This window comes from Sapajus apella, unplaced genomic scaffold (genome assembly GCF_009761245.1).
Source record: "Sapajus apella isolate SASKATOON/1434 unplaced genomic scaffold, GSC_monkey_1.0 scaffold150, whole genome shotgun sequence".
Taxonomy (NCBI): domain Eukaryota; kingdom Metazoa; phylum Chordata; class Mammalia; order Primates; family Cebidae; genus Sapajus; species Sapajus apella.
Genome location: NW_022437090.1, coordinates 998,100 through 1,025,127, shown reverse-complemented (window position 1 = coordinate 1,025,127; position 27,028 = coordinate 998,100). Strand labels below are relative to the sequence as shown.

The window sequence follows — 27,028 nt, the reverse complement described above, 5'->3', positions numbered from 1 at the left end:
TTTATTAACCATTTGCTCAGTAGAAGTTTAATGGAGAAATCATTGTTTAAAACAATCAGTCAAAAAGAACAGCTCTTTTACAAACAAGTTATGGCAGTGGTGAGTCAAAGCCCCAGGTTCGATTTCCTATTCCTTTCACCTGCCCCAGAAGGGGGACAAGGCGGCTGAGCAGGAGAGACCGGGCCATCGCAATGGTAGCTGGAGGAATTACAAAAATACACTCTGATGTAGCAACAGGGCTGTGGTGAAACATGCCGGGGGCTGGGGAGGAGCAACCAGACGGGGAGGTTCGGGTGGCGAACGAAGCCTGCTGGGTCTGCAGGTCCTCAGTGCCTTGGGGAAGAAGGAATCCTGGTTCCCAGGCGGCAGGTCTGGGGCTGGACACATGCTGTTTGGGGGATCACCTGGACGCCTGCCGAGACAGAAATGATTACAAAATAGCAAACCTGTTGGTTTTTCTGAACTTTTTCTATTCCCCCTAGAGACTGAAGCAGTGAAACGGAGGCAAAGAAAAGCTGTCAACCCAAAGAAACTGTTTCCAACATAGCCAGAGGGGTCCTCCAGCTCCTCCACGTCTGCTCCCCAAGCCCCGGCACCACTGGCCGGACTAATACACTAAAGGGGAGTCCACGGGCTGTGAAAGGCACAGTGACAAGCCCCTCCCGGGGAACAGCTCTCCCTGGTGTTCAGAGCCCATGCGAAATACCGTCCTTGTTCTCTAGTCCTTTTTTCCAAGTGCTCTTTGAGCCTGATGGCACACCTGAGCATGAATGAATGTGTTCAGTTTCCACTGCCCAGAAGGGGCACGGCCTGAGGGCAGCGGAAAAGAGCAAGGCAGTATAGGGTCAGGGGAAAGGAAGGCAGACTCAAGCCCAGCTATGACAAGTTCTGTGTAGCGGCGGGCCTGCACCCCAGCACCTTTCCTTCCTAGGACACCATTATACTTTCTGAATAGGGTTTTTGTTTGTTTGTTTGTTTGTTTGTTTTTAGATAAAGTTTCTCTCTTGTTGCCCACGCTGGAGTGCAGTGTAATGATCTTGGCTCACTGCAACCTCCGCCTTCTGGGTTCAAGGGATTCTCCTGCCTCAGCCTCCCAAGTAGCTGGGACTACAGGTGACCGCCACCACGCCTGCTAATTTTTGTATTTTTAGTAGAGGCAGGGTTTCACTATGTTGACCAGGCTGGTCTCAAACTCCTGACCTCAGGTGATCCACCCGCCTTGGCTTCCCAAAGTGCTGGGATTACAGGTGTGAGCCACCGCACCCAGCCCTGAATAGGGTTCTTTATCCCATTTCACTTCTTCCCAGCCTTCTCCCTGTCAATTAGTATTAGATACCGTAGACGTCAAGGACAGCATTGGTAACAAGAGTCCCCCAGTATGCAGACATCTTCATCATGTGTAGGGCAGGTTGGGGTGTATGTACGTGGATGAAAACAAGGTTGAAGCCTCCTGTCAGACTCCCTCATAAATAACATCCATATTGGAACTCACCCACCGTGCATGTAGGGGAGAAAGAAACAGAGAGATGGTTGCAGAAGGAGAAAGGAGAGTCATCAGTAATACCCCAGTGAGCTGGTTAATGTTTCCAGTCTCCATCCAGAACTTGAATGTGAGCAGAGCCGCCGACAGAAGCTCCTTCCCGGCTTTGTTTCAGTGCGTCTCAGTTGGAAGCATAATAGAAGATTAGAAAAACCAATGGCCTGGATGGAGGCTCAAATCATTTTTTAAAAAATAAATGGATCCTGTTAATGGGCCTGATTTTCAACTGTGTTTAAGTAAAGAACATCGTCATCGTTCAGAATGAGACACGAGCTTCGGTGTCCCTGAAGAGACGCTTTAAAGAGCAATCTCGTTAAGATTTGAAAGAATTCAACCCATGCTACTTCTGAATGATTTGTGTTAGGTGCTGTGGAGATATGGCTTAGAAAGAAACAGGAGGCTTGTGCAGGATCCAAGAGGATGGCTCAAAAGCAGTGCAGGTTAATTTGGGGCCTTTGGAGATGAGTCATCCTGCTAAAATAAACACATCAGCCTTCTCTTCACAACCTAATACATGTGCCCGTATTTGGTAACGGGCCTGTGGTGAACATGCTGGCCTACCTGCAAAGGGGCCGTCTCTGTGCTCAAGTGTGGGCACCAAACGTTAGCATGTGCACTCATATATCTTCATGAAGGTTATTAGTGACACGGCTGCCTCTGACTATGGGATGCAACATGAAACGGCACAGGGAGACATATTTCTCTTATGCTGTGATTCAGGGAGAAGCCCCACTTGGGTCATGTTTTGGGGTAATGTGGATGAACTGACTGGTTCTTTGTGTTAGGGCAATGATACAGTGTGGAAGTGTGTCCTCTTCCAATTTCATGTTGAGATGTGGTCCCCAATGTCGGAGGTGGGCCTAGTGGGCGGTCTTTGGGTTGTGGAGGTGGATCCTTCAGGAATGGCTTGGTGCCCACCCCACGGTAGTGAGTTCATGGGAGATGTGGTTGTTAGAGAGGCTGGGACCTCCCCTCTTCCCTCTCGTGCCCCTTCTTGCCATGTGGCATGCCAGCTCCCCTTCTGCCATGAGTAAAAGCTCCCCGAGGGCTTCACCAGAAGCAGATCCTGGTGCTTTGCTTCTTGTATAGACTGCAGAACCGAGAACCAAATAAACTTTGTTTATAAAGTACCCAGCCCCAGGTTTCCCTTTATAGCAATGCAAAATAGATGAATACAGCAAGTTTCTTAGCTCTTTAAGGAGATGTGTAGGATTCTGCAGATAATTGTATTCCCATATGCAAATTAAGGCACATGGCCTTGATGCAGGGGGACTTCTCCAAATTTTCAGAAAATTCTGTGCTAGTTAGTCAGGGCCACTCAAAGTGACGTATTGGTTGATGGCCTAAGGAAGGTTGGGTTTTGAATGACCAGGTAATCAGGTGTCTTTGTTGTTGTTGTTGTTGAGATGGGAGTCTTGCTCTGTTGCCCAGGCTGGGTACAATGGCACCATCTCGGGTCACTGCATCCTCTGCCTCCTGAGTTCAAGTGATTCTCCTCCCTCAGCCTCCCCAGCAGCTGGGATTACAGGTGCATGACATCACACAGCTGATTTTGTGTTTTTAGTAGATATGGGGTTTCTCCATGTTGGTCAGGCTGGTCTTGAACTCCTGACCTCTGGTGATCTGCCCACCTCAGCCCCCCAAGGTGCTGGAATTACAGGCATGAGCCACCCTGCCCGGCCTCAATTAGAGTCTTTGATGTATATTATTAGACATGTAGACTTGTATCAGGTGCCTGACAGGGTAGAAACAGAGCAGAAGAAAGAGAACAAGGAAGAAAAGACAGAGGAATAAAAGCCAGCCAACAAAAGCATAACCAAAATGGCACACTGGAAAGAAGCGAAATGGAGGAAAGAAGATGAACCCCTTTAGTCCGTATTCTAGTAGCTACTAGGTCCATTGGCCAAATTCTCCATGTCTTGCTCAGTAATGATACCATTGACCACAAGGAATCAGTCCCTCTCTGGCAAGGTGGCAGGATGGACAAATGGCTTGTGGACGGAGGAAGAGCAGAAACCCCAACTCCTGATCGTAACAAGAACTCTTGGCCAGGTAAAATGGGAAACTTAAATGTTTCCACCGAGCCAGGCACCCTGAGACCTGGGGAAAGGCGAGGGATAGGTCAGCCGTCTTCGAAGGTGAAGTAGCACCATCATAACTATAGTTATTGGACTTTGCGAATGGCTGAGGGTAGGTTCTGCTCCTGGTGTTTAGAGAGACCGTCTAGAGGACAGGTGAGCTGACTGGTTGCCATGGCAACCGGATGGGAGTATGGGTCCACTTAACTGTCCCCATGGTAACTAAGCTTCTGGGGAGTGATAGAGGAATTAGTTATCTTAACATACTAGTCTTATCCCCATGGTAACCAGTCTTTAGCCAGGAGTGGTCGGCTTCACAATCAGAGGAAAATCTTTGCTCCCTAGAGAAAGGGTGTGCTGACCCCTTGAGAGGGGGTGTGTGTGTTTGGGGATAATCCTCGAGGGTGTGTGTGTGTGTTTGTGTGTGTGGGGATGATCCTTGAGGGGGTGTGTGTGTGTGTGTGAATGAATGTGCTTCCAGGCCTGGGAGCAAGGTTAAGATGGTGTGTGAGGTCTCTCCTTGCCCCCAGTTTATTGGTGCCCAACTCACTCATGGGTTGCAGTGGCCGGTACAGCTGGGAGGAGCGCCCCTTCCGGCTACACATTACCATTCTGGTGCAGGGTGCGCCGGCGCTGGCTGGACTGCATGCTCAGGACCAGGTACTGCCTCATAAACTCACTGAACCGCTTCTGGTTGGCCAACTTCCGGGCCGACTTCCGGGCCCCAGTGAAGCCCCCAAATCTCTTCTGCAGCTGCTTCTGCTGCATCTCAGCTGCCTCCTCCATGCCAGGCTCAGGCTCTTCAGGCTCCTGGAACAGGCTCCGGACACGGGGCATTCGCCGCAGATGCTGCATCTCTGAGGCTCTGGGCTGGTAGAGAGCAGCCGCCACGTGCTCTGGGGTGGCCGGGCTGAGCTGCCAGGAGCTCCTGGCCATGACCTTGGTGCATGGAGTCCAGAGGGGGCTGGGGAAGACCTTCTCTTCACACTCCAGGATGCACAGCTGCAAAGATAGGGGTGAGAGGAGGGGAGAAGGAACAAGGACCTCTGTTAGTCCAAGGCGAGGGAGGAGATCCGGCCCTCTGTCGGCTGTACCTGCACCAATGCAAGGGCTTCCGAAGCATCAATGTATCAAGTAATGTGCAGTAGTTTTACACAGGTTTTTGGGTTCACAGAACTTCAGAATTGGAAACAGTGAATCATCTGACCCAGCTCCATCATTTTACAAAGAAGCAGGGCTCAGAGAGGTGAGTGTAACCTACTTTGGTGTCACAACACATTTACAATAGCCAGTTAACACAGGATCGGTGTGCCTAGCACCACACCCTGTTATATCTTTGGTTGGGTTTTTGGAGTGGAGCTCAGCTCATGACCGTCACCCATAAAGAATTTTATTTTGTTCTCTCCTCAGGCTTGTGGAAGGTCAGATGGGTTAAAGAAATTGGGGATGTGAAAGTATGTAGTCAAATCTGCATGTCTATTTTAAGGTCACTGTGTAAAAATCTACCTGGGTGTTGTTAATTTTTCAGCCGGCCCACAGCAGTCATCACTATCTGTGTATAATTTATAGCAAATGGGGGTCAAGACCCTGTGGGGTGTAGGCAGGCTGGACGTGCGGGGCTGAAACTGTGATCAGTTCCAGGTAAGGGCAGAGATGCCATCATCAGATGTGAGCCCAGCAGACCCTCCTGGTCCCTGGGAACGCTCTGCTCTGCCTCTCCTGCCCACCAGCTGGACCACACTGTTTCTCTACCCACTCTTGGCTGGTTCTGACCTTTGTCCCCCACCTCCCATGTTCTTGGTTCTGATTGGGCCTCCTGGAAGCCTCTGCCCCCAGCTTTTCTTCCCATTTGCTATTTTGGATTTACCCCTAATTTCAGTCCAGGTTTCTGGTCTTAGCCAGCTGGAAACCCCACTTCCACCTGACCTTGGGGCTGTGAGTCAGCAGGCAGAGCACCTCATCATAGCATGGAGCTTCTGCCTGCCTTCCAGGGCTTTCTGGGTCAGAGGATGCAACTGACCAGCCCGTATCCATCTTCCCATCTCCTTATGCACAGAACACTGTTTTATTCCTAAAGGCAACACGTACATTTCCCACGCTTCCTTATAGCTGTAAGTAGCTGACGACATGAAAAAATGGAAGTGTAATCCCAGCACTTCGGGTGGCCAAAACAGGCAGATCACTTGAGGCTAGGAGTTTGAGACCAGCCTGACCAACATGGCGAAAACCCTTCTCTACTAAAAATACAAAAATTAGATGGGCGTGGTGGTGGGTGCCTGTAATCCCAGCTACTGGGGAGGCTGAAGCAGAAGACTTGCTTGAACCTGGGAGGTGGAGGTTGCAGTGAGCTGAGATCGTGCCGCTGCACTCCAGCCTGAGTGAACAGAGCGAGACTGCCTCAAAAAATAAAAAAATAAAAGGAAGTGATCAGGGATCAGGTGGGGTTTCCAAGAAAGTAGGTGGCTGACTTAGGCGGGAAGAGCATCCTGTTTTCCTCTTCCTCCAACTTTTTCTTAGAAGGTGGACATTTTGGCTGACACTCTGTTTGCCCTCTAGAAACCATGCAGCGACTCAGAGGATGGGAGTCGTGGCCTAGAAGCTGCCGACCGGCAGGGAAGAGGAGACTGGAGCTGCCACCGCAGCCCTGGGCCGTCCCTGCCTCACTCCTTGTGAGGAACTGAATCTCTGTCGATTTCAGCCACTGTCACTTTAGGTGTTTGTTACTAGCAGGTGAATTTCATTCTGATCTGATACTCTCATCCTTCTGCCTGGCCTTTCGGTCCCTGTGTCTGAGTGGCACCCCATTCCCCAGTTGACTCAGATTTCAAGCCCTGGGCATATCTTTTCCACCTCTCTCCCGGCCCCTCTCCCGCCAGTCTACAGGTCTGTCCCTCCTCCCACTCCCTCTGCCACCACCTAAGAGCCTCTTGGGTGGAGCCGGTTCCTCACTCATCTCTGCATCTCTGGTCTTTGCCACTGTCATCAATGTGGTACCCCTGGCAGGATGCCCTTCCTGAAGAATAACTGATCGTGCCATTACCTTGCCCACAGCTAATTGTTTGTCTTATCCATAAAACAGCACCGAACTCTTAAGCAGAGCATTCAAATCCCTCTACCACCTGGCCCAGCCCATCATCTACGTCTTATTTCCGATTCTTCATCACACACCCCCTGAGGCCTATGAGGCTGTTCCTGGACCTTAAATACCACAAAGCTCCTCCCACCCGCATGCCTTTCTCTCTGTCCCTTAGATGCAGTGACCTCCTTGCATCCTTTCCTCCATCCTTCGGGACCTCGACAAGCTCCAGTGCTGCCCCTCTCTGATACCTTCTAGTTCCCTGGCAAGAATCGCTCTCTCCTGCCTTTGTGTTCCTACAGAACTTTGTATTCCTCTTGTGGAAATGTTAATGCTTTATGTCATTAAATTGCAATACCTTCTCTTGTTTTTTTTTTTTTTTTTTTTGAGACGGAGTCTTGCTCTGTAGCCCAGGCTGGAGTGCAGTGGCACGATCTCGGCTCACCGCAACCTCCGCCTCCCAAGTTCAAGTGAGTCTCCTGCCTTAGCCTCACCAAACAGCTGGGACTGCAGGCGTATGCCACCACACCAGGTAATGTTTGTATTTTTAGTACAGACAGGGTTTTACCATATTGGCCAGGCTGGTCTTGAACTCCTGACCTCGTGATCCACCCGCCTCAGCCTCCCAAAGTGCTGGAATTACAGACATGAGCCACTGCGCCCAGCCAATTGCACTGCCTTCTAAGGCAGAATATGACAAGTTACCACATCTTACTCATGTTTGAATCCCTTGCAGGAGTCTTCTTCCAGTAAAGAGTAGGGTTTCAGTAGAGGTTTATTGAACTGAGCTGAATGAATCAAGAAGTCACTTTATATTTAGCTAAGAGTGCAAAAGGAAGGGAAGGAAAAGAGATGAGAGAGTCCCTGGAGGAACAGGGGTTGCAGCTAGTTGCGACCAGGACCGGAACGCTCGCAGCCCTTAGCATGCGCACCGCTGCAGCAACTCCTGTCGCCTTGCCGCCACCCTTTGCTTATCTGATTACTCGGCTGTCCCATTAGTCCAGGATTCTTTTATTCTTTTTTTTTTTTTTTTTCCTTTTTTTTTGGAGACAGAGACCACACCTGGTCTAAAGTGTCCCACACTTTGATGTGAGTCCCAATCATCTGCAGAGCTTTTAAAAACAGAATTTCAAGACTCAACTAAATCTCTGAGGAATAGAACCAGGGATTAAAACCTATTTTTTTTTTTTTTTTTTTGAGACGGAGTTTCGCTCTTGTTGCCCAGGCTGGAGTGCAATGGCGCGATCTCGGCTCACCGCAACCTCCGCCTCCTGGGTTCAGGCAATTCTCCTGCCTCAGCCTCCTGAGTTGCTGTGATTACAGGCACACGCCACCATGCCCAGCTAATTTTTTGTATTTTTAGTAGAGACGGGGTTTCACCATGTTGACCAGGATGGTCTCGATCTCTTGACCTCGTGATCCACCCGCCTCGGCCTCCCAAAGTGCTGGGATTACAGGCTTGAGCCACCGCGCCCGGCCTAAAACCTATTTTTACAAAGGAATTAAAAACTTAATTTTACAAAGGTTAGGTAATTCCGATATTTGCCTGGGTTTGCAAATCACGAGTGTAATTCAATCTTTGCATTTTATGATGCGGTTCAGTACTTTGTTTAAAACGACACGGTTAGATAACAGTATAACCTGAGTTCTACTCAAAGATGCCTTGTGGCCCAAACCAGACGTCTGCTCAGCTCTGGGTTCTGTGGGCTTGCAATATGAATTAGCGGCAATTCATGCAAGAAGGATTCTACGAGACCAAGAGTTGAGGTTTAGATGGGTGCATTGCCCATATTCCAATGGACTGGAGGGGGTGGACGGGGACGGGTCTGGTAGGAGTGTTCCTTTCCTTCCCTGGTAGGGTTTCTGAGGAGCAACCTGTCCAAGTCTACCTGTTAGTCACAGGAGGTGACACTGGCCCCTAGTGATGCTCAAGCCATGGTTTTTCTGAGCATGCCTTTTTCATTTAGCTTTTGCTCAGAGATATTTAACGCATGGAACCTAGTTGCTGACAGAACGACCTTAGCAGGAAGATGCAGGGAACTGCTTTTTCACACTTGCGATGTCACTGATTATAAAACATGCTAGGTAACTTCCACAGATAGGGAGGGCTGCCTTAAAAACAATGGAGTTGCAAACTTCTGGAGTATTCTATAAGAATTGCTACTGTACTGGGCACAGTGGCTCAGGCCTGTGATCCTAATACTTTAGGAGGCCAAGGAAGGAGGCTCCTTTGAGTCCAGGAGTTTGAGAGCAGCCTGGGCAACGCAGGGAGACCTCGTCTCTATAAAAATAAAAATGTTAGTGGGGTGTGGTGGAGCATGCCTGCAGTTCCAGCTACTTGGGAGGCTAAGGTGGGAGGATTGCTTGAGCCTGGAAGGTCAAGGTCAAGGTCAAGGCTGCAGTGAGCTGAGATTGCTCCACTGCACTCCAGCCTTGGCAACAGAGCAGAACTCTGTCTCAAAGCAAAAGAATACTACTGGAGTTAGGTAGAATGCAAATTTTTAGCCTATGGCATTGGAGATTCTGATTCGCTAAGTCAAGGTGGGGCCCAGAAATTTGCCTTTTTAGCAACAGCCCCAGTGATTCCGAGGCTGGATGATACTTGGAGGAGACCTGCTTTGGAATTTTCTCTGAGGAGGAAGGAGCCACCATGGAACGTGGCGGTTATAGACTCTTACAGAGAAAGGGTCACTTGGGTCTGTATTTAGCCTGCTCCTGAAATACTTTGAAGAAAACCAGCCAGAATCAATGTCTAGTATATTCTTTCAGATCAGAATCCTCTTGAGTTAGTACTTGACATAAGTGGATCTCAACTGGGAGTGATTTTGCCCGCCCAGGGACCATTTGGCAATATCTGGAGACGTTGGTTGTCAGAACTGGGGTGTGTGTGTGTGTGTGTGTTAATGGCACCAAAGTGCCCAGGACAGCCCCACAACAATTCCCCAGTCAAAAGTGCCCATAGTGGCAAGTGTGAGAAACTCAGCTCTGGAAAGTCAACAGGGATGCAGAGAAGTGTGGCGGGCCCTGGGAAAGCCATCGAGGCAGAGCAGTGGAGCTGGAGCTGGCCTTTGAGCACGCTTGATCCAGTCCTGGCAGAATAGGAGCCCCAAACTGCCTGTGGAATTGTTCTGGTCCGTCAGTTTACAGAAACAGGTTGGAGAGCTGTTAAATCTGGAGGTGCTTATCTAGATCTTCTGTGAGCCCCTGGGTTTCTAAGCCCAGATGGTGATTAGATTTTGTGTCAGTCAGAGAAAATGAAATTCTGTGTTAAACCAGATGCCACAGTCCATACCCAGACTTGATGCACTGTTAGATCAATTAGATGCTAAGAAAATCACCTTAATTCTTGATTTAGGAGAGGGTTTTGGGCAGACAGGAGGAAGCCAAATTCACAACAGTATTTGTAGCACCAGATGGGCATAGGAGCTTAATGCCTGACCCTCTGGTGTGCGGAACTCACCAGCCTTTTTCCAGAGATGGGTTAATGGCTTATTAAGTGAGCTGGACACGTTTTGGTAACCCATTCTGATGGCATTGCTCTATTAAGCCAGAATGCGTATGGGCATCTGGAGCCTTGGAGTGTTGCCAAATTGATCCGTAAAGCTGGGCTTATGGGGAAAGTGAGTGAAGGGCCATTTGGGTGTCTGGGCTCAAAGATTAGGGTACAAAGTGGGAAACAGGCACATGAACCCACTGGAGATAAGCTCATAAACGTGGTCAAGTTTCTGCCACTAAAGAGTTACACCACTTCTGACCGAGAGACATTTGGGAGTTACTTGCTTTGGGAGGTCCCGCTAGAGTATCCGAGGACAAATACAGCAGATGAATGGCATAGGAGACAAATGTATAAGGAACTCCTACTGCAGGTCACCTCATGAGAGGTTTCATTTAATGAAGATCGAACTACCAGAAGCTAGTTTCTTTTGCAACAGAATTTTAGGGAATTATATCGATTGACTGAGACAAAGTCTCACTTTGTCCCCGAGGCTGGAATGCAGTGGCATGATCTCAGCTCACTGCAACCTCTGCCTCCCAGGTTTAAGTGATTCTCATGCCTCAGTCTCCCGAGTAGCTGGGATTACAGGCACGCACCAACACGCCCAGCTAATTTTTGTATTTTTAGTAGAGACAGGGTTTCGCCTTTTTGACCAGGCTGTTCTTGAACTCCTAGCCTCCAGTGATCCACCCACTTTGGCCTCCCAAAATGCTGGGGTTGCAGGCGTAAGCCACTGCACCGGGCCAAGTTTTAGGGAGTTTCAAGTAAATTTCCCCATACTCTTATTGGGGATTGGTTGCCTTATTTCTTGTCTCTAAAACCACTTAGTGAATCCAGTTTTTTCTCTTTGAGCCGATGAAGTAATTACCATTCACAAGGAGGTTAAAGGCCAGGATGTTGCAATGGGTTTGGGTGTGAGTCATTTACCAACCAAGATTGCAGTCTAGCAACAAGCCAGCCATACTTGAGTAGTTTACTACGAGCAGATATAAAAAGTTTCTTGATGAAGCCAAGGATCCAGAGGACCCTGGGAACAGGATGATGTAATTTGAAGGAGGGACTGGGGAAGTGACCCTTGCTGAAATATGAGTCCCCCAGTCAGTCACAGAATGGATGTAGTCCAGGGCTGCCAGATTTGGAAATGGGATTTGAGTGCCTACATTCTAGGCATTTCATTAAACTTAGGTTAAAAGTGAATACAAACTAGAAACAAAACAAGCAGGCAGCCACATCCTCTGGGGGGTGAGGGGGCACTGTGAAGGGTTAGTCCCCCCATTGTGAGGCTTTACGTGTCCGTTTTTTCTGACTTGTTTCTTTTTTTTTTTCTTTTCTTTTTCAAGATGGGGTTTCACCATGTTGGTAGGGCTGGTCTTGAACTCCCAACTTGAGGTGATCCACCCGCCTTGGCCTCCAAAGTGCTTGGATTACAGGTGTGAGCCACCACGCCCAGCTGCTGACTTGTTTCAAAGAAGTAAAGCTAAGAATGTTGTCTAGACCCCAGATATTTAAGATGCTATGGAGAGATGGAGACATGCTCCAAATTTTTGAATCTCTGAAAGGTGCAAATGTAAAACCTTTACAGAGACTGCAGCAGATGTGCCTAGGAGGAGACTCATGGTCTTAGAATCTTCTAGTTTCCACAGGGATGGGATGTGTTTATTGAGCTGTGCTCTGTGCCACACACCATGCTGCATGCTGGGATACTTGGATCCATCAGCAAAGAAAGCTCACTCTAGGTGGGGAGAGAGAGGCCTGCAGGTATGACTAACAGTCAGAAACAAGGAAGGAGGGCCCACTCCACTGGGGTTGGTGGAGAATCAGTGCAGTTTTCTTACAGGGAACAGTTAATCTGGGATTTGAAGTGTGTGTAGGATTTATGGATGGGGGAGGAGGCCGAGGCCGGCATGATGGCAGGGCAGGAAGAGAAGGCAGGATTTCCCAGGAATTATGGAAAGTGACTGGGAATGTGGGTCTGGAGCCCAGGAGAGAGGAGGTCAGGAGGGTGCTTCTAGGAGTTTTCTGCAGCCTGAGGGGAGCAGAAGGCCTGGGATATATGGGCGGGTTCTCAGAGGGAGGTGAAAAGCAGAGAATCTTGATGATCCTTTATGTGTAGGGAGTGGGGAGAGGACAAGGAGCCAACACAGTAGCCAGAGTAGGGAAGAGAATGAAGCACGTGGACGGAGAGAGGGCTGGGGCTCCTGGAGGGAATTAGCAGCAGGGTAAGAGCTCAGAGAGAAACATGGTGGAGGAATAAGAGAAGAGGTTTATTGTAACCACTTTACCAAAGGCCAACTGTAGATGATATTCACAGAAAGTAAGAATGTTAATAACATAGCAAATTGATCCTAGTATAAGACAGTAAATGAATTGGTTAGCTGGAGATGCCCTGGGTAGTTAAGTCTGGTTGAAAAATGGGCTTGGAAACCACTGAGCCCAGGAGCTTGGAGCTTTGGGTCTGCTTGGTTTTGTCATCTCTGTTACCTGGAGGTAGGAGACACCAGGGTGCAATAGTTCCCCCAGATACTCGTTTCTACGTTGTATATTTGCCTTAAGGAACTGTGGCGCTTTTGGTTGTTTTGAAAAGTTAAAGGGTTTAAAAGATGGCATCTTTTGAAGAAGTTATGTGACTATAAAGTAAAAAACAGTTGAGCTATACTGGATTTAATAGGGGTGGAATAACTAGACTGAAATGTAGGTAGTTGACAAAGCAATTTACTTAATGAAGAAAAAGTTAATATTGGATTTGTATCTTAAGTGGGAAATTTAAAATATAAGAGAGCATTTTGGTACTGAGGGGTTCACTGCTGAATTATCTGAAATATCAAAAATAAAGGGCACATGCATGTTCAATGGTTAAACAAATTACATGGTCCTTCTGTATCCACAGGGGATTGGTTGCAGGAGGCTAAATCTGTAGATGCTCAAGTCCCTTATATAAAATGGCTATGCGGCCGGGCACAGTGGCTCACACCTGTAATCCCAGCACTTGAGGAAGCCAAGGTGGGTGGGTCAGTTGAGGTTAGGAGTTCGAGACTAGCCTGGCCAATGTGTGAAGCCCCATCTCTACTAAAAACACAAAAAAATAGCAGGGTGTGGTGGCAGGCACCTGTAATCCCAGTACTCCAGAGGCTGAGATGGAAGAATTGCTTGAACCTGGGAGGTGGAGGTTGCAGTGAGCCAAGATTGCACCATTGCACTCTAGCCTGAGTGACAGAGTGAGACCCTGTTTCAAAAAAAAATAATAATAAAACGGCTATGCATATCCTCCTATATACTTTAAATCATCTCTAGATTACTTATAATACTTGGTATAATGTAAATGCTATGTAGTTGTTATGCTATATTGTTTTATTTGTATTATTTTTTATTAATATATTATTTTTGATTTTTTTCGGATTATTTTCTATCCATGGTTGGTTGAATCCTTGCATGTGAAACCTGTGGATACCGAGGGCCAACTGTAGACTGTGCTCATGGAAATTATAACATGGGAAAAGTGTCTTGGTATAATACAGGAAGTGAAAAAAAGTAGGATTCTTTCTCTGACTGGTGCAGTTGAGAGTGATTTTAGTTTTTCTATTTTTTATACTTGTCTGAATTTGCCAAACTCTCTGAAATGAGTAGCACTATTTCATCCCTGGGAACAACCTGGCATCCTAGGCAGGGCTCTTCCTGCAGGTGGTAAGGTGAAAAGATTGCTGGGTTCTGGGTCGGAAGAGGCAGGTCCAGTCTGCATCTGTTTCCTACAGGCCATGTGATGCTGGGCAAGTCCTGTGACCTCGGGAGAGGCCTTAGCTTCTCTCTCAAAGTCTGCTCTGGAGTAGGGAGGGAGGGGGTAGTCAGGGAGGAGGACAGCCTCTCTGCCTTGCCTCTGGGAGACCTACCTCCAGGTCGAAGCCATCCAGGGCTGGGTGGAGCTTCTCCTGGCATGTGAGACAGTCCCTCTGACAACTGCTGAACACACTGGAGAAGAGGCTGAGCAGCAGCAGGTCACAAAGCAGGACTTTCATGGTGCAGGAGCAGGAGCAGGAAGCAGGTGCTGGAATACACAGGAAGAAGCACAGTAGTGAGTACAGCCATTCTCGGGGGTGGGGGGGAGCTGCTCAGGGCCGGAGACCCCAACCCAGGGGATGCAGGAAAGACCCTCCTCTGCTTTCTCTGGGGGGACAGCAGCAGGGGCCTGAGATTCACTTTCCAGAGGTGTAAATTGTCAAGGCCATAGGCGACCCGGTCCTGTCACCCAAGCCGTGTTCACGCACAGGCTTGTTTGTGTCTGGGTTCCTGGGGAAAGTGCCCCCTGTGATTCCTGCCACCTGCTGGCCTCAACACCACAAGGGCACTTTTGGGAGCAACTGTGCAGTGGCAGAGATGGCTTTCTTGGAAGCTGAAGGCATGGCTTTGCAGCTTACCAGCATGTGACATTAAATCAACCTCTTTGAGCCCTGGTTTTCATAGCCCATAAAAGGGGAACGGTGGCACCTGCCTTGTCAGAGGCCTATTGTGAAGAGGAAATGAGATGTGTAAGGGGAGTTTTGCAAAGTGCCATGCAAAAGTCAGAGGAGTAAAACATGAGATTTATTAATGACTCAGTGCCTCAGGAGGATGAAAATCCTCCTGGCCTTCCCTGCTGCAGCCAGGAATGCCCCCAACCGTCCTACACCTTGAATTCCCTCTTCCTGCATGTCCCTTGTCTCTTATCCCTGCTAGATGTGAGCTAGTGCTATGTTCTGTGTCTCCCTAAAATTCGTATGTTGAAATCCTAACCTCCAAGGTGATGGAATTAAGAGATGGGACCTTTGGGCCAGGCACAGTGGCTTACGCTGTAATCCCAGCACTTTGGGAGGCCGGGGCGGGTGGATCATTTGAGGTCAGGGGTTCGAGACCAGCCTGGCCAACATGGCAAAACCCAGTCTTTACTAAAAATGGTGTGATGGTGTGCACCTATAATCCTAGCTACTCAGGAGGCTGAGGTGAGAGGATCGCTTGAACCCAGGAGGTTGAGGTTGCGGTGAGCCGGTATCATGTCATTGCACTCCAGCCTGGTTGACAGAGTGAGACTCCGTCTCAAAAAAAAAAAAAAGAGAGAGAGAGATGGAAACATGAAAACTTTGGGAGGTGATGAGGTCATGAGACTTAAGCCCTTCTGAATGAGATTAGTGCTCTTATAAACGAGGCCAGAGAGAGCTAGCTAGTTCCTTCTATCACTTGAGGACACAGCAAAAAGCCAACATCTAAGAACCAGGAAATAGACCCTCACCAGACACTGAATCTGCAGGCGTCTTGATCTCCAACTTCCCAGCCTCCAGGACTGTGAGAAAGAAATTTCTGTTGTTGATGGGGCGTGCTGGCGCACACCTGTAATCTCAACACTTGGGGAGGCTGAGGGGCAGGCGGATCACTAGAGGTCAGGAGTTTGAGACAAGCCTGGCCAACATGGCGAAACCCCATTGCTACTAAAAATATAAAAATTAGCTGGAAATTGCTTGAACCCAGGAGACGGAAGTTGCAGTGAGCCGAGACCAGGCCACTGCACTCCAGCCTGGGCGACAGAGCAAGATCCACCTCAAAAAAAAAAAAAAAAGAAATTTCTGTGTTTCTAAGCTACCCAGTCTATGCTCTGTTGTCACAGCAGCCTGGATAGACTAAGACGGTTGGCTTCCTGAGCAAAGGGCCATGTGATTCACCTTGGCATTCCACACCAAGCACAGGCCCTGCCACGTGGAACTCGCTCTTAAAAATTGAACAAAGGAACTATTCTAAGATAGCAGCTCCAAAGATTGGTTGGTTAGATCAGTGGTTTGGAATCTTATGTCGAATTGCCTGAAAGGCGTGCAGTTTTCACCGTTCCTCCTTGAAACTTATTTTTTGATCAAGCATTCTGAATCAGAAAGATGTTTCCCTGGACTGTATCATTTTGGGTCCCCGTAGAACCATCTTTACTTGGAGGATTAAATGGAAAGGGAACAAAGAACTTTCTAGAAACGTAAATGTTCTTGATTGAAGTCGCAAGGGTGTATCCATTTGCCAAAACCTATTGAGTTGTACATTTATGCTGTGCATTTCATTTATGCAGCTTTTCCCTTAAAAAAAAAGAGTTCATTGTAGAAAACCAAAAATAACTGCCTTTATTGCTTTGTCATCAGATGATACTGAGGAAGTGTAGAAGGTTTTGCCACTCCAATGCACCCTGCAGACCAGCTGGAATCTTGTTAGAAATGCAGATTCTTGGGCCCCACCCCAGAATCACTGCATGAGGATCTGCATGTCTTTTTGATTGTTTGTTTGAGACACTCTTGCTCTGTCACCCAGGCTGCAGTGCAGTGGCATGATTTTGGCTCACTGCAACCTCCCAGGTTCGAGAGATTCTCATGGCTCAAATAGCTGGGATTATAGGTGCACACCACCACGACTGGCTAGTTTTTGTATTTTTAGTGGAGACAGGGTTCCACCAGGTTGGCCAGGCTGGCCTCAAACTCCTGACCTCGTGATCTGCCTGCCTTGACCTTCCAAAGTGCTAAGATTACAGGCATACGCTACCAGGCTCAGCTAATTTTTCGTAAGGATCTGCATTTTTAGCAAGATTCCCAGGTGACTTGTATTCACACCAAAGTTTGCAAAGTGCTAGTATGAAAAATATGTGATCAAAGGAGGGACCTGCAGCTGAGGTCACCCGATGACCGTGTCAGGAGCCCACCCTAGTTCTTCTTGTGCATCATCAAAACATTTCATACTGAGGATGACAGCTATTAGGGTGCTCAGTAAGCGTGTGTTAAATTAATGAGTTGCCTTTTCACTTGAGACGGTCTTGCTCTGTTGCCCACGCTGGTGCGCAGTGGTGCAATCACGGCTCACTGCAGCCTTGAACTCCTGGGCTCAAGCAATCCTCCCACCTCAGCCTTCCAAGTAGCTGGGAGGATTGCTTGAGCCCAGGATGCTTGGCCAGTTTTTAAATTTGTAGCACAAGTGAGGTCTTGTCATGTTGGCCAGGCTGGTCTCAAACTTCTGGCCTGAAGTGATCCTCCTACCTTGGCCTCCCAAAGTGTCAGGATTACAGGCATAAGCCACTGCACCTGGCCAATGAATTCACATTTGAGATGGATTTTTGAAACAAATCATGAACATAGTGCCTATTTAAATGTATTGCAAATGCATTTGAGATGAATTTTTCTACTCTATCCCAAGGACCAGGGCTTTAGTTGAGATTTATTGCCTTGGTTATTGTAATAGCCTCCTAATTAGTCCCCCTAATGATCTGGCTTCCCTCCAAGCTTGCCATCTCCAATCTGATGATGTCACTTCATATTTAAACTAATTCTATAACCTCATTGCCGTCAGGAGGAGTTCCAAGGACTCAGCACCGACTCCTGCCTCATTTCCTAGCACCTAACCTCACACAGCCTCTAGTCTCAGCGAATCATGTATAGGTCCCAACTGTATCAGCCTCTTAATGTCTTTTTTTTTTTTTTTGAGACAGAGTCTTGCTCTGTCACCCAGGCTGGAGTGCAGTGGCACTGTCTTGGCTCACTGTAACCTCCGCCTCCGGGGTTCAGGTGATTCTCATGCCTCAGGCTCCTGAGTAGCTAGGATTACAGGTCCCCACCACCACATCTGGCTGATTTTTGTGTTTTTAGTAGAGGTAGGGCTTCACCATGTTGGCCAGGCTGGTCTCGAACTCCTGACCTCAAGTGAGCTGCCTACCTTGGCCTCCCAAAGTGCTGGGATTACAGGCATGAGCCACCGCGCCCGGCCTCTTAATGTCTTTTTATCTTGGCACTTGCTGTTCCCTCTGCCCAGAATATCCTCCTCCAACTCATCCTTCACACACACCTCAAGCATCAGCCCTTCTGGGAAGCCATGTCCACCCCCTGGTCTGAGTTAGATCAGTCTCCTCTGCTGCCTGGCATCTGGAAGAGCACGTCATAGTGGGAGGCCAGCAAGCCTCGGGGGTCCCATCTATCAGCACAGACACAACAGACCCAAGCTGTGGCGATATGCACTTCCCCATCTGCTAATGACTGCAGACTGCCTGCTTCCGATCACAGCTCTGCAGCCTGCTAGCTCTACTTGACCTCTCCTTTCCTCATCTGCACAAATGAGGTGAAATCAGTACCTATCTCAGAGGATGATTATGGGTTAACGTTTGTAATCAATTAAAATGGCAATAAGAACTATATACGAGAAGGAAAAGAAGAAATGAGTCCTGCACATAGCATTCACTCTATTACGCTTTTTTTTTTTTTTTTTTTTTTGAGACAGAGTTTCACTCTGTTGCCCCAGGCTGGAGTGCAATGGCGTGATCTTGGCTCACTGCAACCTCTACCTCCCAGGTTCAAGCAGTTCTCCTGCCTCAGCCTCCCAAGTAGCTGGCACTATAGGCGCCCACCCTACTCCCAGCTAATTTTTATATTATTAGTAGAGATGGGTTTCACCATGTTGGCCAAGCTGGTCTTGAACCCCTGATCTCAGGTGACCCACCTACGTTGGCCTCCCAAAGTGCTAGGATTACAGACATGAGCCACCATGCCTGGCCTTAGATTTCTCACTCGACTAAGTTTCTGTCTTTCTAGATAGACATTCTTGTAGAAGAATTTGTCCCAAACAGCCTGGCTGTGCCGTCTACAGCCACTTGGTGGCAGTAGCTGTACGTCGCAGAAGAAAGGGAAGGGAGGAGGAAAGGGACCGTTTCCTTTCCTTCCTAATGCGAGATTGTAATACAGAAAGAATGTGTACATAGGCTGAGGCGACAAGCTGTGACAGATGTTAGTGAAGTGCTCTCCGGCTGAGGTTTTTTTTTGTGAACTTCATTAACCGGGGCACCTTGCACATTCAGGAAAGGTTGGCTGTTTCGGCTGATGTTTGCCATCTCAAATTCTGGGTAAATGGGATTTAGGGGCAAGGTGAAAAAGGAACATGAGCTTCTGGGACACTTAGTGCATGCTTCATTCGATAGCCTTCCTGCAGGTGAAATATGGAGCCCCGCAGCTTGGCACTTGGGGAGACCTTGTTGAGTGTCCTTGGCACGAGCCAGGCCCTCCCTGCGGGTCAGGGGCACGTCCACCCTCTGAACTCCAACTTCTCAGCCCATGTCTGTCTTCCCTCACTTTTAACAATCGACTCCACTGATTATTTGAGGAACCATCCATACTCAATGCTGTCCGTTGTCCCCTGCCATTCACAGAATCCGCCAAATGGAAATAACCACATAGTTCCACCCATCCCACAGGTGGCTTGCAAGCTTTAAAATGAGATTAATGTCAGCGAAACTCAAAATTATGTAAATATCATCATAAAAGGGACAGCATTCTGTATTTTTTATATACCTCCCAACACCTGCTACAACTGTGTTCTAGGTTAAATCAGATTTTGAACTTCGAAAGCTCAGCAGCTGTTTTTCATTTGCAAGAAGTCTTGACAATATCTAGATGCTGGATGATGCTCTGTATTTAAATGGAGATGAGCACTTAGGTACTTCACAAGTTGTATTTGTGTTTAAACCTTCACTTAGTTACTTCATGAGTTGTATTTGTGTTTAAACCTTTACTTAGTTACTTCACGAGTTGTATTTGTGTTTAAATCTTACACTGTGGACCTGTGTGGCTGTGGGCAAGTCATTTCACCTCTGAGATTGTCAGTCTTTTCAACTACAAAGTGGGGATCTATAACAGGTTTGCTGTTACCTTGATGCTGAAACCTTACGCTTTGTAACGGTGGGACTGTGTACAAATTACTTCACCTCTGTGAGCCTCAGTCTTCTCAACCGTAAAATGGGAATAGTGATGGGTTGTTGCTATTTATTCTACAACCATAGCAAACATCAGTAAACAAAAAGTTAGCTGCATAGGTTGAATTTTACATGGCTTGAATTTCATTTGGTGAGCCAAGCTCAGCTACTTCTGTGTGGCAACACTATATTCTGGGCGTCTCATATTGAATAAAGAAATGTTGAATTGCATTTTCTTTCGGTAATGACACCTCATAAATTTAATTGTGCCTTGCTGTTTATAAAGATAAAATACCACTAGGGTTTGGCCTTCATCGATTTGCATGTAATCTTGCTTCTGAGGGCAATATAATTAGTTGCTTGTCTGGAGAATCACACACACAGCTTCAGCCAAAGCTGAACCCTAATTGAGTTTTGTCTTATGACCTGCGTAAAGGCCTGTAATTTAGATGTTGCCAGCAGAGAAGAGAAGAAGGGACTGCTCTTGCTAGAAGCTGACACACCTCTATCCTTTTCATCAAGCACATGTACAGAGTATTATTGACAGGTTACCAAATAATTTTATATTCATATATTATACAACCCTATAATCTAGGGCTAATATCAATCCACCTTTTTTTTTTTTTTGAGATGGAGTTTCATTCTTGTTGCCCAGGCTGGAGTGCAATGGCGCCATCTTGGCTCCCTGCAGCCTCCACCTCCCAGGTTGAAGTCATTCTCCTGCCTCAGTCTCCAGAGTAGCTGGGATTATAGGCATTTGCCACCATGCTAGGCTGATTTTGTATTTTTAGTAGAGACAGGGTTTCTCCATGTTGGTCAGGCTGGTCTTGAACTCCTGACCTCAAGTGATCCACCCAACTCAGCCTCCCAGAGTGCTGGGATTACAGGTATGAGCCACTGCTTCTGGCTTTCAACCCACCTTTTAAAGATGAACATAAGGTCTTAGAGGTTAAGGAATTTGACTAGGATCATCCAACTTAAAAGTAGCAGAGCCAGGACTTAAACTCAGGTATGTTGATTCCAAACTGTATGTTCTGTGAAACCATAAACTTTATAGTTTCTGCTTTGGAAAGGTTGACAAATTCTGACAGAATCTCATTGCTGCGTAATCTTTGCATTTCATAGCAATCACATTCCTACGACTTTGGAGCTCCAGGAGCCAGGCTCTGTGCTGATTGCTTTATAAGCATCACCCTGTGGGGTAAGTGCTATTATCTCCATTTTATAGTTGAGCAGATTGAGGCTTGAGGAGCTGACATAACTTGCCGTGGCTGAGCTGAAACTAGTGTCTGATCATGTCCCTCAGTGATCCCTGTGGCTGTCTTCATGTAGGAGAATTCATTCAGGGACTTCCTCTAGTCCCGAACTCTGGACTGTCTGTCTGATGACAACCTCTTTTTTTTTTTTTTTTTTTTTTTGAGACAGAGTCTTGCTGGAGTGCAGCGGTGCTATCTCGGCTTACTGCAACCTCCGCCTCCCAGGTTCAAGCAATTCTCCTGCCTTAGCCTCCTGAGTAGCTGGGATTATAGGTACCCACCACCAGGCCTGCCTAATTTTTTTTTTATTTTTAGTAGAGACGCGGTTTCACCATATTAGGCTAGTCTTGATCTCCTGACCTCAAATGATCTGCCCCCCTCAGCCTCCCAAGGTGCTAGATTACAGGCATGAGCCACTGTGCGCAGCCTGATGACAACCTCTTTATTGCCGCCTCTCCCCAGTTCATGAGGGATTCTTCCTTGCGCACCAGCTGCACGTCCATGGGAAGACAGGTGGGTTTTCCTGATGGCCCATTTCTTAGCCCCATTGCAGACAAGATTCCTGCAGCGAAGCTTGTGCTTGTTTACCAGCTATTACAGAGACAGGCTGCTTTAGTTTCTTCTCTTCTGGCTGATACAATTACACTTCAAGTGTCCCTCCTCGGATCTAAATTTCCACCTGGAAAGCGGGAGACAGCATGGAGGAGGGGGAGGCAAGAACAACGGCCCTGCCCAGCACGGGTCAAGCATTCCCCAGGCCAGGGGGAAATGAATGAGCGAGAGTTGTGCTCAGAAATGAGAACTGGCTGCTGGTCCGGCTCTGCCGTTACCTGTGGGATTTTATGCAAGAACTTTTCTCTCTCTGGGCCTCAGTTTTTGCCTCTATAAGAAGAAGCAGTTAGATGAGATGGCCAATATTCTTTGATTTTATGAATGGCCAGAAATTTGTCCTCTCCTGGAAGTGAGAAAGGAGGGAAGAACGGAAGAGGAAAAGGAGCTGAAGTGTTGGTGGGGAAGTGGCTTCAGGGCAGCATGGGAGGAAAGCCATAGGAAGGATGTGGGCATGGGGAGAGACGTGCGCTCAGGGCTGTTGCAGGTGGGAAGGGGCCTCAACTCTCATCTGCCTGCCTCTGGGCCATGCTCCCACATATACTGGCAATATAATTTAAATAGATTTTTTAAAAGCTTTTATTTACTTTTCGCTTGGTGTATTGGCATGCATCCGTAATCCCAGCAACTCAGGAGGCTGAGGTGGGAGGATTGCTTGAGCCCAGGAGTTTGAGACCAGCTTGGGCAACATAGTGAGACCCCTATCGCTTAAAAAAAATAAATAAATGAAAATTAGATGTGTTGGTGCATGTCTGTAGTCTTAGCTCTTCAGGAGGCTGAGGCAGGAGGATCGCTTGAGCCCAGGAGGCTGAGTCTGCAGAGAGCTATGATTGTGCCACTGCACTCCAGCCTGGGTGGCAGAGTGAGACCCTGCCTCTAAACAACAACAAAAGACCAGCCTGGGCAACACAGCAAGACCTCCAACTCAGAAAGAAAGAGAGAGAGAGAGAGAAAGAGAAAGAAGAAAAAGGAAGGAAGGGAGAGAAATAAAGAAGGAAAGAAAGGCTTTTATTTACTTTTATATAATAAAATCATTCAATGTTCTTTTCCAAAAGGTAGGAAAACACAGATAAGCAGCAGTGAATCTAGGATAACAATCTTTAAACTTCTTTAACTTTATATCCCTCGCAGTCAAATCTGAGTACACATGCCTAATTGATTTATAAGTTACGTACATTATAAAATCCACTAAAGTGCAAATTAAGAAAGGTAAGATAAAAACAAAAGACTGCCAGTGGGTAGTCGGTCAGGCATGCCCATTTGGGGAGCACGGGCCTGGGTTGGGTAACATTTCACGACACTGAGTTTAGAGGAAGCCAGAGCTCCGGCGGCCCTGTGCTCTTGGCACTTGCTCTGTGCGGCTTTCATCAGGAACTCCACGCACGTCCCTTGGCGAATGAATGAAAGGATGAATGGGGAAGGGAGGTGGGGGAAGATCGCAGACCAGTGCGGAAAGAGGGGAGGTTGGATCTGAGCCATTGCGGGATGGCAGAGCTCGGGGTGCACGGTGAGGCGTGCTATCTACTCCACCTGCCAGCCTGGACCCCCAGGGCTGACGATTTTGTGCTTCTGCAATGTTGAAGCAGCTGTCAGTATTTAGAAAACGAAAACCCCACAGGATCACGGAAAATTGAGACTGAAACTAATTGTAGCCTGTCTAGGGAGATGCCCAGAAAACTCACTTGCCCCTGAAATTGATGTGCTCCAAATCTCACAACTAGTTTGTGATTAGAAGGAAAGCTTTATGTTGGATTGTGGCATTTAAATGAAGGCGTTTAGGAAATCCAGTTTGCTTCATGACTTCCCAGCAGTTGAAGCCACTACCAGCCATTGTCAGGATGGCTCCTGTTTTCTGAGAAGGGCCCATCCCTTTCCTAAGATACCTGAGGAGTAGCTCCACCTAGGCTCGGAACACTTGAGATTTCAACGCTTCCTTCGTGGGCTTTGGGAGCTGTGGAGCTGAAGGGGGGAAATGAGGAATCACTGAACCGTGTGAGTGCAAGTAGAGACCGCTCGCGTGAAACTTCCCATTTCTACCTGTGTGCATGTGTGCGCGTGTGTAATAGCACGAAATAAGCATGTAGACAAGCTTAGCTCACTGCCTGGTGCAGAGTGGATTTCAAGGAGTGTTAATTCCTTTGCCCTCCCTTTATATGTTTAACTTGGCTGCTGCCTCCCTCTTCAAAGCCCTTGACCCATCCAAATTCCACCTGCTTTCCTACTAGGTGGAATCCCAGGAATCCCTGGAGGAAGTGCTCCTTCTCCCGAATTCTTCTAGCACTTGCTGCCTGGACCATGCAATTTAGGACTGAACTACACCCAGCCTTGCACGGTCCTCTGATTGTTTCTCATGTTTGTGTTATGTCTCTCTTCTACCCGCGACCCCACTGTGAATTTGTAAGCACCCCTGACCGTAACGGGGAGATGAACTGGAGCCAGAATGGCTCGGCTCAGTCCTGCCCCTGCCATGTACTGAATAAATCATTTACTCTCTTATCTTCGGTTTCCCCAACTGCAACACTGAGATAATGGCACCGCCTCACAAGGCTGTTGCTGGGGATAATAGGTGTGAAAGCGCCTAAATCGTTGTACAAATGTGGAGTGCTGCTATTATCACCTCTGCTGAATCTACTAGAGCCCCTGCAAGCCTCCCTGCCTGGTGGAGTGTAGATGATAAATACCTGATTGATTGAATACAGAACAGCTTAGTGACAGCTCCTGTCGTAGGCTCCAGGGAGCAGAGGTTGGAACCTAGTCCTGCAATCACTCCCTTCATTGACAATGCCAAATCGCCTGCATTTTGCAAATCCCTAAGTACTCTCAGTCTCCAGCTGATAAATCAGGGGCTGCTGCCCTGTGCGTAACAAAACTGCACCCTCAAAACGACCCTAGGCTGCACCACAGCGCCCTCGACAGGCAGCACCGGGCAGCACATGGAGAGGTAAATCTGCTGCTTTTGCTGACGTAGTGGTGGTTGGGGATGGGCTTTCCAGGGACCCTCCCCTGCAGAAGAGTCAGTGAGCCTAAAGGAGCATGAATCCTTTTCATTAAAGGCATCACAGCCTCAGTGGAAGCTTGTAGAATATTTCCCTGCCACACTTTACAAATGACAAAAAAAGAGGGTTCATGCGGTCGCCACCCACCAGCAGCAAGAGAGCAGTATTTGCTTTGGGAGGTTTTGAGAAGAAGCCAGGCAGTTACTTTTCCCCTCAATGTTGAAAACTCTGGTCTGGGCTTGCTGGTGAATGCCGTGCAAAGCTCATCTGTTGTTAGTCTCCTGAACAATGTTATTGGTTATAATTGGGGCAATTATGGGCTGCTTGAGGAAGCTAAACACAGATGTTTAAGCGCAGGATCAGGGTATTCAAGTCCAAAGCAGCTTGCTTTAAATAGTCCATTTCCCGAATCATCCTGCCTTACTTGAAATTCCCCCAGAACTTGCCCATGTTCAGAGCGAGATGCGGGGAGGAGGGGCTGGGTAGCGAAGCCCGGGGAGGCGAGACTTGAGGGAGAGAAATGCACAAAGACAGGAGGAAGAAAGGAGGCGCCGGGAGAGCCTCGAGAGTTCAGAGGCGGTGACTTAGGAACGGACTTTTCTGCATGACCCGGTCAAAGACCTTTAGGTGGGGGAGACGGGCAGGGGAGAGAGATGCCGAGGAAGAGAGGAGCCCTCGAAAGGCATCGGGGTCTGGGCTACCAAGGTCACGCCCGTGGACATGCTGCCTGGAACTCACACGCCGCGGGGCTCAGCAGTGTACACAGGTGAAGGACACTCCCCAGGTCCAACCCTTCCCCATTATTTGTAGCAATTTCTGTTGGGGACAGAAGGGAGAAGGGCTCTCTTTGGATTGAAAACTCTTGTCTGGATGGCATCAAGTTGAGTGATAAGGTGGAGGAGCAGCCTGCACATCACCTCTGGGAGGAAAGGAAGCCACAGAGAGAAAACCTCATGAGGGGGCTAGGGGCTTCCAGGGGGCCGCCCCGAGGAAGGCAAGCCCCCTCCCAAGTGCCTGCCCCTCCCCTGACCTCACTCCTTCAGCCGCCTCCTCTTGACACAGAGAAACAACCACGTAGGGGTCACAGCTGGGGAAGCAAAACTTTTCCTCATTTCCAAGTTCCCCTCTTTCTGCTTCTGCATCTGTTTGAGGTTAAAAAAGAGCCTCAGCCCTCCCCCGTTCCCCACCATCCAAGCGCTGCAAAGGAGATGAATGAAGAAACCATCTCGCAAGAGGCCAGCAGCATCCACACTGGACAAAGGAGACAGGCTGAGGAGCCAGCCCCTGGTGGCCCTGCCCTCCCAGGGCTCCACGCACTTAGTCCAGTTAGTCGCGGTCGGGCTGGGGGCCCCGTGCAGTTGCTTACCTGAGAGCTGTCAGTCCTCGGCTCCCTCCGATGGATGCGAGGCTCGGTTCCGCTGTCTCAGCCACACCAGCATATATATCCTCTCCCCACGCACAGCCCTCCCCTTCCCTGCCCACCTCCATGACACATACACACACTGACCCCCTTCATCAGCCAAACAGCAGGACCTGCAAGCCTTCCTGGCGGCTCCCCTCCCCCGGCTCTGCCATCAGACCTGTGACATCCCCACCTCCCCATCAATCCGTTCTCAAGCCTGCTTCACCTGGGCTCTGTTCAGCCAGGATCCCACAGCTGCCTTCCCTGTGCTTCCAGAGGCTGTGCGAGGACTGACGAGGAGCTCTGGCAAGTCAGGAAAAAAAGCCTCCTGGTGACAGTGACGAGGCAGACCCCAAATCCTGGAGTCTCCTTGAGCAACCTTTTTGCCTGAGGAGTGAAGAATAGGAGGCAGGCAGAAGGGAGGGGAGCGAACGAACGCCAAGCTCCCACCAGCATGGAGGAGCTCAGGGCTGAGCTGAGCCAAGCCCCCACCTCATGTCACTGCCCCTTACTAGGCCACTGAAGGGGTGGCTCTACCTGTCCTGGGCCAGGTCAGGAGGCATTTCCACAGGTGCCCACAGCATGGTGCAATGGAGAACCCTGAGGCTCGAGGCTCAGATGGCAGTGTCTGAAATTCGGCTTTACGGTCAGAGCAAGACACATCTCTTTGTGAACCTCAGGTCCTCCTTCTGGAAAACGAGTCCAATACCACCCAGGATGGTTGTGAGTAGAAAAAGAAGATTCTGTTTGAATCTGCAACACACGAGGGCCCTTAATGAACGTGCTGCAACCTCCCCCACAGCCCCCTTTTTAATTAATACCACCTGGATCTAGAAATCTCATATCAGCATCTG

At 48.4% G+C, this 27,028-nt stretch overlaps 1 protein-coding gene across 3 annotated transcripts; it reads right to left on the bottom strand.

Annotated features, from left to right (window-relative positions):
- PNOC (prepronociceptin) lies at positions 1–26,481 on the bottom strand. 3 transcript variants are annotated; one of them, XM_032265406.1, is made up of 4 exons: positions 26,139–26,322; positions 14,075–14,229; positions 4,169–4,620; positions 1–412 (listed from the first exon to the last, which is right to left on the bottom strand). In XM_032265406.1, the coding sequence occupies exons 2-3, from the start codon at positions 14,198–14,200 to the stop codon at positions 4,216–4,218; spliced, it is 531 nt and encodes a 176-aa protein (XP_032121297.1). In that variant the 5' UTR covers positions 14,201–14,229; positions 26,139–26,322; the 3' UTR covers positions 1–412; positions 4,169–4,215. The 3 variants fall into 3 exon arrangements, with proteins under 3 accessions (XP_032121297.1, XP_032121296.1, XP_032121295.1); XM_032265405.1 differs by lacking the exon at positions 26,139–26,322 and adding an exon at positions 26,401–26,481 and having other exon boundaries at positions 5–412; positions 4,227–4,620; XM_032265404.1 differs by having other exon boundaries at positions 5–412; positions 4,227–4,620; positions 26,139–26,225.
- Positions 26,482–27,028: the final 547 nt, after the last annotated feature.

Bases quoted from the DNA above. Each gene is read 5' to 3' on its own strand.
- PNOC (XM_032265405.1), bottom strand. From the start codon at position 14,200: ATGAAAGTCCTGCTTTGTGACCTGCTGCTGCTCAGCCTCTTCTCCAGT. The intron at 4,621-14,074 runs GTAGGTCTCCCA...CTATCTTTGCAG, and splicing joins TGGATGGCTTCGACCTGGAG to CTGTGCATCCTGGAGTGTGA. The intron at 413-4,226 runs GTAATGTGTAGC...CTGTCTCGGCAG, and splicing joins GCGCACCCTGCACCAGAATG to GCGTCCAGGTGATCCCCCAA.